The sequence below is a fragment of the Cervus elaphus genome, chromosome 29, assembly GCF_910594005.1.
Source record: "Cervus elaphus chromosome 29, mCerEla1.1, whole genome shotgun sequence".
In the NCBI taxonomy this organism is placed as follows: Eukaryota; Metazoa; Chordata; class Mammalia; order Artiodactyla; family Cervidae; genus Cervus; species Cervus elaphus.
Window position 1 is genome coordinate 23,040,963 of NC_057843.1, and position 11,853 is coordinate 23,052,815.

Consider the following 11,853-nt stretch of genomic DNA (forward strand, 5'->3'; position numbering starts at 1 on the left):
AGCAATATTTTCTTGGGCTCTGAAATCACTGCAGCCATGAAATTAAAGCTACTTGGAAGAAAACCAATGACAAGCCTAGACAGCATATTAAAAAGCAGAGACATCACTTTGACAACAAAGGTCTGTCTAGTAATGTATGGATGTGAGAATTGGACCATAAAAACAGCTGAGCACCAAAGAATTGATGTTTTCAAACTGTAGTGTTGAAGACTCTTGAGAGTCCCTTGGACTGTAAGGACATCAAACCAGTCCATCCTAAAGGAAATCAGTCCTGAATATTCATTGGAAGAACTGATACTGAAGCTGAAGCTCCAATGCTTTGACCAACTGATGCAAAGAGCTGACTCATTAGAAAACACCCTGATGCTGGGAAAGATTGAGGGCAAGAGGGAAAGGGGGTGACAGAAGATGAGATGGTTGGAAGGCATCACTGACTCAATGGACATGAGTTTGAACAAACTCTGGGAGGTACTGAAGGACAGGGAAGGCTGGTGTGCTGCATTCCATGGGGTCGCAAAAAGTCGGACCCGACTTAGTGACTGAAAAACAACAAGGTTGATAAAGTTATGTGATGTCTTCCTGCTTACAGCTAAGGCCTCCAAAAAATTCAGATCAACTTAGTTTAGCATCATTCTATTTTGTTTTTTATATACATTATTTTTTCTTTTGATTTACATTTATTTATTTTTAATTGAATGATAATTGCTTTACAATATTGTGTTGGTTTCTGCCATATATCAACATGAATCAGCCATAGGTATACCTATATCCCCTCCCTCTGAAACCTCTCTCCCCACTCCTACGCCATCCCACCCCTCTAGGAACATCACTCTATTTTAGATAGAAAAAAATGTGTCTTTTTTAAAATCATAAACAGCATATATTTAATTTAATCACACATATATCATGTATTTATTGTTTATCAGCTTAGTTTAACATTATTCTCTTTTAGATAGAAAAAATAGGTGTCTCTTTTAAAATCATACACTGCAAGTATTATTGTTTGGTAATAGCAGAATTGAGAATTAAACCTCATTTTTATGAAAAAGAAAACTCTGTTACAAACAAGGCCCCCTCTCCTCAAATCTCATAATATGAAAAGAGATAAACAAAAAGAAAAATCTTTTCCAAATGAAAGAATCCTGTAATAATCTGGTTCAAAAGATTTGGCTTATATTTTTCTTTAACATTCAGCAATTCATTGAAACTTTAAAAAACATTAGAAATTCTCAGTTTGTGTATCTTTCTTCCCCGTGGTATATGTAAATTGAAATAGCAAGGAGCTTAAAGAAAAAGAGTTTTAGAGGCAACTAATAATTTAAATGACACAGGAAAACTGAAAGGGAGAACTGAAAGTGGGAAATTCCTCTCAAATAGAAAGAATGGAGGCCAATCCTGTATAAGTAGCCCACACTCAGGGAGGAAGGACATTCACTCTGCAAAGCGTTGAAGGCTCAGCTTCAGCATCTACTAGCAGAACAGGTAGCCCTGTGCCTGTTTTCATCATGACCTACCGGTGCCTCCTCCAGATGGCTCTCCTGCTGTGTTTCTCCACCACAGCTCTCTCTATGAACTACAGCTTGCTTCGATTCCAGCAAAGGAGGAGCATTGCTGTGTGTCAGAAGCTCCTGCGGCAGTTACCTTCAACTCCTCAAAATTGCCTCGGGGTCAGGATGGACTTCCAGGTCCCTGAGGAGATGAGGCAAGCACAGCAGTTCCGGAAGGAAGATGCCGTATTGGTCATCTATGAGATGCTCCAGCAGATCTTCGGTATTCTCACCAGAGACTTCTCCAGCACTGGCTGGTCTGAGACCATCGTTGAGGACCTCCTTGTGGAACTCCAAGGGCAGATGGATCATCTGGAGCCAATCCAGAAGGAAATCATGCAGAGGAAAAACTTCACTATGGGAGACATGACCGTTCTTCACCTGAAGAAATATTACTTCAACCTCATGAAGTACCTGAAGTCCATGGAGTACAACAGCTGTGCCTGGACAGTTGTTCGAGTGCAAATACTCATGAACTTTTCTTTCCTGAAGAGGCTAACAGTTTACCTCCATGACTGAACATCTCCCCACCTGTGGCTCTGGGAATGGACAATGTGATGTTGACGTGAGACTCTTCAGCCAGCAGAGGCTCTTTGAAGTAACTGACAATGCAATGCACTGGATTTCAATGGACAGTTAAAGACTGTAAGCTATTTTTAAATTGATTTATGCATTATTTATTTATTTAAACTTTTATATGGGAAATAAATTATTTATGAAACAAAAGTCAACGTGGCAGTTTTAATGTCAACTTGATTTATGTGACAACACATTATTAAAAATTGCAGAGCACCTAGGAGACATTCTTTATAGAATGAACCTGCCGAGTTGTAGAGTTTCTGGCCCCTGCCCTCGATGAATTTAAAATGAAAGGAAGTCATGTGGAATATACAAGGTAAAAGATGATAAGGGAAGTGATTTTTAGGAGACATGTGGCCTGAGCCTCTACAGAATTAAAATGTAGACACAAGTAGATGACTGTGGCCTTAGAAGCAGAGGCGCCTAGGAGTCACTGGGAGGCACTGTGCCCCAGGCTCTTTGGCCCTCAATGTAGAATTTGACTGGCTGTCAGGGTAACTGGAGGAATATTTCAGCTCCTGTGTTTGCCCTTAATTCATCCCTGTTATCTGTGGGATGCCCTGCTTTCCTTTCCACATCCCCCCTCCATAGGATTTTAAAATGTTTATGTCCCTCCCCATCCCCCAACCATGCCCAAGGGTGAGAAGTTCCCTGGCACTTCTGTGACACTGTTAAGGAGCAGTCCCTTTATTGCACTCTTCATGAAATAGCCAAAGTGTATGGTTGTCTTAGGAGAGCTGGGGTCTCTGTATGCTTCCGGGGCATAGATGCCAGAGGGAAAAAAGCCTCTGCTTGATACCCCTGCCATCTAACTAGTTTTTTTCCTCATTTCTCCCCCCCCAGAAAAGCGAGTCTGCTCCTGGTTCCCCCTTCCTTGTTCATACAGGACTATCCTACCTGCTTTTCCTGCTGCTCTGCATCTCTGAAGCCACCTACTCTCTAAAGCCAAATCCAAAACAGGTGTAACAGATGTAGTGGTTTCAGGCCAAGGGAAAAACCAGAAAGCAGGGAAGAAAGGGAAGTTCAGGTGGGAAGAGGGGGTGCTCACTTATCCTAGGGCTTACCCTGGGAAAATACAGTTTCCCTAGGAGCACTTTGGGCGCCTGGGCAGCATGGCTGGGACACTGTCTTTGTACTGAACCCTTCGAGAACCTGAATCGGTGACTATTCCTTCATCAGCTGCTTCCATCCATGCATTGTGCTGAGCATTTTCTCCTGGAGCAAATGCCTAGGAGTCTGCCTTGCCATTAAGGGATTCAGCCTTGAAAAGAAATGTTAGGCAAGTTACTGCGCAGACAATGAGCTCGGAGCTCCCCCTTCTGACGGAAGTTGGGTAAGACATCAGCTGTGGGACCGAGAAGCACCTCTGTCGCTAGGTCCCAAGCCAGTCAAGGACCCCGGAATACAATAAACTTTCCCTCCCCCTCCAGCTCCTCACAGTCTGCGACTCCACAGCCCAGCTCTGCCAAAAGCCCTTCTGCACCCATGCTTCCTTTCTCCTAGGAGTCAAAAATAAGTCAGGACCTCGAAAGGCCGCGTGATAGGGCTGTCTAGAGCAGTCAAGAGGATGCCAAAATTCGCCTGGGCCGAAAGGCTAAACCGGCTGAGAAAGCCAGAGGTTTGGGCAGCCTGGGAAAGGTCTACTCTGGGTGTGTGTGCAGGCGACCAGCCGATAGAGGAGAGGCTTCTTCTGCAGAATAATAAATAACTGTGCCACAGCTGAGCCTGCGGGTCCATCCAGAATATCAGGAGTATGTCCGTGAGACTTCCACTGGTGCGCCAGTGGTTAACCATCTGCTTTCCAACCTACTGTATAGCACAGTGAACCCTGCTCAATGTTATGTGGTGGTCTGATGGAAGGGGAATTTGGGGGAAATGGATGCATGTATATGTATGTATGGCTGAGCCCCTTCGCTGTATACAGCAACTATCACAACATTCTTAATTGGCTGTACCCCAATACAAAATAAAAAGTTTAAGAGCGCGGGCTCAGGTGGAGAGGGAAGTGGGAGGGGGGATCGGGATGGGGAACACATGTAAATCCATGGCTGATTCATGTCAATGTATGACAAAAACCACTACAATATTGTAAAGTAATTAGCCTCCAACTAATAAAAATAAATGGAAAAAAAAAAAGAATTAAGAAGGCATTAATGCATTAAGAATGGGAGGAAATACTCCAAAATTTTAGTAGCAGTATCTCTGAATCACACAAAATAAATAAATAAATAAAAAGTTTAAAAAAAAAAGAAAAAGGATCTGCCTTCCAGTGCAGGGGACAGACTTTCTATCCTCGGTTGGGGAACTAAGATCCAGCATGCTGTGGGACAACTAAGCCTGTGTGCTGCAATTACTGAGTCCACGTACTCTACAGCCTGTGTGCGGCAAGTAGAGAAGTCCTCCCCCCACAATGAAAAGACCGTGTGCAGCAACAAAGACCCAGTGCAGCCAAAATAAGTTTTTTTAAACAGTATCTCTATCATCGTAGAGGATAAATGATAAATTAATATTAATTCTAATAAGAATGAGAGAGGCTAACCCCACACTGCATCTGTACTTGCATATGCTAAACAGCTATGCCACATATAAGGCAGCATGTCTTCATAGACAGCTACATATGAGAAGGGAAGTAATTATTTTAGCTGGCACCAGAAAACCTCACTAGGAAAGTGCTGGTTGTTGGGAAAAATACCGAATGGGCCTCTTGTGAAACAACGTGAGACCTTGAGGTTGTGCATATGGCAACACAAAAGACATTGCAACACCAATCGCGTGCTTTGGGGCATCTGTTTTTGAGGAGGGAAGAGAAAGAAACACTTGGAGCTGTGATGCTCACTGGAATAAGGCAGCAGTGAAAAATTTCTAGCGAGGGCAAATAAAGTTGCCTCACAGGCAACCTGAAATCATGTGCATTGATGTGAGGAAATCGTCTCCTCCATCCTCTTCAAACCTTCAGTAGAGAAGGCTGCCCACACAAAGGCCTCACTTGTTCAGGGGTGAAATCGGATGGCAAGCAAGCAGAGGGTGTCTAGACATCCATACATGAACCAAATCAGCGGGGACAGAATGCAGAGCCGCTTCCCACTCCCACTTCTCTACCTCCCAAGGAAATCATGCAGAAGACATGGATTAAAGGGTCAAGGAGGTAGGAGGCCCTGGCAAACATCTCAGTTAACATGAGTACTTAAATATTGCCTAACCAAATGGACACATAGATACGGCGTAATATGAGTGTACATTTGTATGGTAGTTTTTGCACTTAACAAAGCTGGTGTTAAGGAATTTTGGGTGTTGTTAGGCACTTTTAGGTCCCAGATCTATCTGATGCAGTGACTTGTTCATAAAGTACTCTTAAGAAAATGAAAAGAGCATGCCACAACCTGGGAGACACTGTTTACAAGTCACATATCTGATAAAGGACTTGTGTCCAGAGTATATTAAAAATACTCTCACAACTCAACAATGAGAAAATAACCCAATAAAAATGGGTGATATATTTGAATGAATACCACACACCAAAGAGATAAATGAATAGCAAATAAGTACAAGGAAACAGGAAAGCCTGCTTCATGCTGTGTGTGGGAGGTGGGGAGGCTTAGATCAGATAATGAATGTGAAATGGTTTTTGATTACACAGGAACCCATTTGATTACATGAGGACCTGCTATAGCCACTACCCCTCCTGCAGAAAGTCCACTAGCCATCCTGGTGCAGTTCTACAAGTGACACATTTGAGGTCTGTCCAGCCATAGGCAAGGCCCTCACTGAAAAGGACTTCTGTTTTGACTGGTCTGAGGCATACACAGAGAGTCAGCAGCTGGTAGTGCAGCTGGAAGATGAAGGGCACCCAGAATCAGGTCTTGCTAATCACAAACATTTTCTCTAAATCTCTTGCACTGATGCTTATTGAGCTTGAAAAAGTAACAGTTTATGGATTTATCCTTTTTTCTTAACATAGATTGTTGCTTTATGAACCTCAGTTTAATTGTCTAAAATCTCTTAGAATAGTTAGTTTAAAACAATCAAACTCTAAGATTGGACTAGAATTGCCAGCACAGAAATATACTCTCTTAATTTAGCAGGACCAAGTTAATCACTTACCTTGTTAATTGACTTGATGGATAATACTCCAGAAACAATTGTTCCCATCAAACAATTATCAGTAAATTTGGTTTCAATTGGCATTCTGTTTCAAAATTTCAGCTTTGGTTTATAATTCCTTGTGTAGTATGTTCTTAGGAAACTCAAACTTCATTATTAGCCTAGGAGTAAGAAAAAAAGGAGCTCCCTTCAAAAGTTTCCTTCCTTCTTAAGGAAATGAAAAGATCTATGGCAGACTGGGAGACATATTTTTCAATTAGCAATAATCGCACCTCGGATAAACCTCACTGGCTATGATACTGCCACTGCGCAAAGCTGGGAGATATATTTTTAAGACACATATATGGTAAAGGATTTTTCAATGGATAAAGAACTCTCAAATCTCAGGAACAGTAAAACAACCCAATAAAAGATGGACAAAGACTTGAATTCATGTCACAAAAGACTGGGTTGGCCAAAACGTTTGTTTGGGTTTTTCTGTAACATCTTATGGAAAGACCTGAGTGAACTTTTGGGCCAACCCAATAAGTTGGCTAATAGGACAGAAAAAGATGATTGATCAAAATCATTAGTCATTAAGGAAATGCAAATTAAAGCCACAATGAGACATCACTGCACACTTATTAGAAGGCTAAAGTTAAAGACTGAATTGATCAATCACTGGCAAGGATATAGAACAACTGGAACTCTCATTACACTGCTGGTAGAAGTAAAACATGGCAGAATCACTTTGGAAAACCATTCTGTAGTTTCTTTAAAAGGTAAACATACACCTACTATATGACCCAGCCGTTCCACTCAGTTATTCACCAAAGAGAAAGGAAAGCATCTTTCTATGCATACACTTGTATATGAAAGTTTGTAGGAACTTCACTTCTAATATCCCCAAATTAGAAACAACTCAAATGCCCATCACAAATGAATGATTAAAGAAATGATTGTAGTATATCCAGATAATACTCAGCAATTAAAAAGGATGTATCTTTGATATACACACTAGCTTGGATAAATCTCAAAATTATGCTGAGTATAAGACAGACAAATAATACATTCTGTATTGTCCCATTCATACAAAGTTCTAGAAAGGAAAACTATAATGACAAAAAGCAGATCAATGGTGACCTGAGGATGGGTGTGGTGGGACTGAGGAACCAGATGGAGGCAGGAATTACAAACAGACATGAGGAAACTTTTAGAAGGATGTGAATATGTTTTCTGTGTTGGTATCCATGATTTCAGGAGTGTGCATATGTGTCAAAACCAAATGTTCACTTTAAATATGGAGTTTATTGGATATCAACTATGCTTCATTAAAGTTCTTAAAAACAGATAAGAAGGAAGAAAAATAAAATGAAGCCACAGTATCTTGTGTCCCTTTTTCAGAATCAGCATACATTGTTTGATGGCCTAATGTCTCTTAATAAGATTCCAAGATAAGATTAAATCAATAGGCCCTTGTGATGTGTGTTTAGTCACTAAGTCATATCCGACTCCTTTGTGACCCCATGGACTGTAGCCTGCTAGGCTCATCTGTCCGTGGGATTTCCTAGGCAAGAATACTGGAGTGGGTTGCCATTTCCTTCGCCAAGGGATCTTCCCAACCCAGGGATTGAACCCATGTCTCCTGCATTGGCAGGAGGATTCTTTATCACTGAGCCTCCAGGGAAGCCCCAATAGGCCCTTACAGTCGAAGTTCAACATTGTCAGCAGTTAGATTGTAAGAGGTTTTTATGTCACATTGCAATAGTCTCTCATATTTTAAAAGATTGCCCAAGAAGTTGATCCTCTCCTCCTAAAACTCTGGAAAAAAGCCTAGAGCACTTTCTACATTACATGCCTGCACCAACTGCATTTCAAGTTGCAGAAAACAAAGACCAAACTATTTTTTCTTTCATTGTGGTAAAATATACACAAAATATAAAATCCACCATTTTAGCCATTTCTAAGTGTACAGTTTTATAGCACTAAATACATTTCCACAGTTGTGTAACCATCACCGCAAAACTTCAGAGTTTTTTTTTTATCTTTTCCAGCTGAGACTCTATACCCACTAAATACTAGTTCTCTATTTCCCCTCCTCCCAAGCATGGCAATCACCATTTTATTTTCTATCTCTATGAATTCGAATGGGGCTTCCCAGGTAGCTCGGTGGTAAACAATCCACCTGCAATGCCGGAGACATGATTCAATCTCAGGGTTGGGAAGATCCTCTGGAGAAGGAAATGGCAACCCACTCCAGTATTCTTGCCTGGGAAATTCCTTGGATAGAGGAGCCTGACAGGTTACATTCCAAGGGACTGAAAGAGAACTGGACATGACTTAGCACCTAAATAACAACAATGAATTTGAACCTTCTAGGTACCCCATATAAGTGGACTCATAGTCTTTATTTCATTTGTGACTGACTTATTTCACTTATAATGTCTTCAAGTTTCAGCTACGTTGTAGCATGTATCAAAATTTCCTTCATTTTAATGGATGAACAATATTCTATTGTAAGTGTATATCTCATTTTGTTTATTCATTCCTTCATTGATGGACATTTGAATTGCTTCCAACTTTTGGTTATTTTCATTAATGCTGCTATAAATGTGAGTGTACAAATATCTATTTGAGCCTCAGGAATTTGTATTTTTTTCTAAATCTTTGAGTATGATAACCTGAATTTATTGCATTAGTGATCTCTTAGACCTCAAGAGCTAAGTGGCTGGGGGTGATTTACATAAAGACGCAAGTTTAATCAGAAGTGGAATTGCTAGATCATATGGTACTTCCGTATTTAATTTTTGAGGAATCATCAAGGTAACTATATTTATGCCTTTATAATGTGAATATCTGCTATAATAGCATAATGCAAACACAACAATAACAACTACATTTCTTAAGGACATTTGTTCTGCAAGGGACTCTGCTAAACGTGTTATAAATGTATACCATCTTATTTAATGCTTCCAAGAACCCTAAAGGAAACTATTACTGTCTTCTTTCTACATATAAGAAAACCAAGACTCAGTAAGATTAAGTAACTTACCCAAGTCTACAGTTGGTAAGAATGGAGACATATTTGGAACCAGAAACCATGCTTTCAACTCCCTGTAATCATCTGTGTGTGTGTGTGTGTGTGTGTGTGTGCTCAGTCATGTCCAATTCTTTGCGACCCGATGGACTGTAGCCCACCAGTCTCCTTTGTCCATGGGATCTCCCAGGCAAGAATACTGGAGTGGGTTGCCATTTCCTCCTTCAGGAGATCTTCCCAACCCAGGGATCAAACCTGTGTCTTCTGCATTGGCAGGTAGATTCTTTTACCACTGAACTACCTGCGAGCTACCTGTCAAACTGGTCAAACTGTTAACGTTAATCCAACATCATAGCACTGATCTTGTGGTTTAAAGAGAGCACAAGGAGGTCTATGGTCCACAGGCTCCAGCTCCTGGCTTTGCTCCAAGGGCTTGTCAGGACCTTTTGCAGAAGGGCTGCTCCCTGCTCTCAAGAAGTTTGTCTCCCTTCCAGCCCCACCCATTCAGAAAACGACTTTCTCTCCCTTGCTCTATGGAGATTAGCAGGAAATTCCCAGCTGCTCTTCACCAGTCTCTACAGAGAATATATTCTCTTCAGGTGTCTGGAGGCAGTTGTCTGAAGGGTGAGTCACAGTTTCCCCTGGTGAGGCTGCATTTCCTTCTCTTGACCACTATGTTTTAATCCTTGTTGTAGCAAGAAGGCTCTGCATGCAGTTTCCTTTTCGTCTCACACCAGTGGCTTTCGTTATCTCACAGGCATGTGTAAGAAAAATGGCCCGTGCTCTGTTGTTTAATGGAAATACACAACAAAGTTTCTCTTTCCTTTTACCTTTTAACTTCTTGGCTCCTTCTCTTTCTTTCTTTCTTTTTTTTCAGGAAAACCCAGAGGTAAAATAAATAGTTTTCAAGGCAGAAAATGCTTTATTAATCCAGAAAAGAATGAAGTGGCAATCTGTGAATTTAAAAATCCAAATATTCAAAAAAAAAGCTTATTGTAGTGAAAAAAGCACAGGTTTTATAGATCTGAGAGCTAATGAGGGTTCTGATACTTTCTAACTGTATCATCTTGGGCAAGTTATGCAAATGGGGGATAGTCATATCTCAAACTTTTGAGGAATAAATGTCCAGGATGTATGATTTAGTTTAGCACATGGCCTTGCTTGTGGAAGGTGCCCAGTGTTTAACTTAATTACACATGAATAAAAATGGTAGAAATTTCCCTTTTGTAAAAGATATTTTTGGATGTGGGCCAATTTTAAAGCCTTTACTGAATTTGCTACAATACTGCTTCTGCTTTATGTTTTGGTTTTTTGGCTGTGAGGCATATGGGATCTTAGCTCCCCAACCAGGGACTGAGCCTAGATCCTCTGCTTGGAAGGTGAAGTCTTAACCTCTGGACTGCCAGCTAAGTCCCCCAGATTGTAGAAATTTCTCACATAAAATTAAGTGAGCTTAAGGAGCAGCCTTCCCCAAGTCTCACACAAAAGGCAAGTCCTTTGGGATAATAAATGAATGTCATTTTTACCAAAGTCATATGTACAGTGGAAAAGAACATTCAGCATCTCTGATTACAAAATATAAATAAGACACTCCTAAAATTCCAACTTTCAACATTCTGTAAGTGGCCTTTGCAAAGTTACTTAAGAAACAAGACCAATTGTTTTACAAATGTTTGAAATGTCAAGGAAAGAGATGGGTAGAAGACTATAGGAAAGGTTGAATAGGAAGAAGAGCCAGCCTTTGTCAGTCTCCTGTGATGGCCTGAACTGTGCTCAGCCATTACACTGGGCATCTATTATGGCCCACCTGGCGTCTAGGACCACCACGGACAGCTGTGAGTTGGGGCCATGCCCAGCTGTGTGAATGGGCCTCTGACCCAGGCTGGGGCGCTGAGAGCACAGGCATCGTCATGGCCACAGTGACTGGTGAGGAGGAGCTAAGTGACGCAAGCTGAGGCCATGAGAGTGACAAGGAGAAGTCCAGCTGGAATGCTGAGGAAAAAGGAGCCTCTGTCTATGGCAGCGGGTGCCTGGTTCACTGTACGCTTGGAACCAGGACTGCCACTTCTGGCTGCACAACTTACATTCTGCACACCTTTAGATGGTGCCCTTCTCTGGTGAGTCTGACACGACCCACACTGGAAGAAACGCTGGGGAATAAAACCAACTCAGAGGAGAGCAGAAGGGAGAGATAGATGATGACACCTTCCTGAATATATTGTTTCAGCCATGCCTGAAGCCAGGTGAACCTTATTAAGTGTTTCTTATCTGAGCCTTGAAATAGGGGACTGGTTAAGAAACCAGAAACCCACCCACTCCCTCATTGATCTCCCCTGATTTTGGAAGTATCCCCATCTATACATTGCTTCACTCTAACTTTCGTGAAGTTCTGCAGGCAGGCCTGCCCATCCTTAGAAGTGAGGAGAGGTGCTTACCTGGCTGACCTTTTCCTTGTGCGTCGGGTGTGAGCTGCTGTTTACACATTAATCAAGTCAATGATTTATAAGACTTCCTACAACCTCACCACACCAGACACTGCTAATCACTGGGCTTACCGCCACAAACAAGGTACAGGTGTTATCCTCAAGAAGCTCATTTTCAAGGAAAGAA

At 41.5% G+C, this 11,853-nt stretch overlaps 1 protein-coding gene and 1 non-coding gene across 2 annotated transcripts; one reads left to right on the top strand and one right to left on the bottom strand.

Moving 5' to 3' along the window:
• The first annotated feature begins 1,505 nt into the window (after positions 1 to 1,505).
• On the top strand, positions 1,506 to 2,066 carry LOC122686303 (interferon beta-2-like). Its single transcript, XM_043891487.1, has one exon. It carries the CDS (start codon positions 1,506 to 1,508, stop codon positions 2,064 to 2,066), a length of 561 nt encoding a protein of 186 aa, XP_043747422.1.
• Positions 2,067 to 6,401: 4,335 nt separating this feature from the next.
• Positions 6,402 to 6,544, bottom strand: LOC122686384. The gene has a single exon (XR_006338745.1). It is a non-coding gene; the product is annotated as a U4 spliceosomal RNA (small nuclear RNA).
• Positions 6,545 to 11,853: the final 5,309 nt, after the last annotated feature.

Bases quoted from the DNA above. Each gene is read 5' to 3' on its own strand.
- LOC122686303 (XM_043891487.1), top strand. From the start codon at position 1,506: ATGACCTACCGGTGCCTCCTCCAGATGGCTCTCCTGCTGTGTTTCTCC.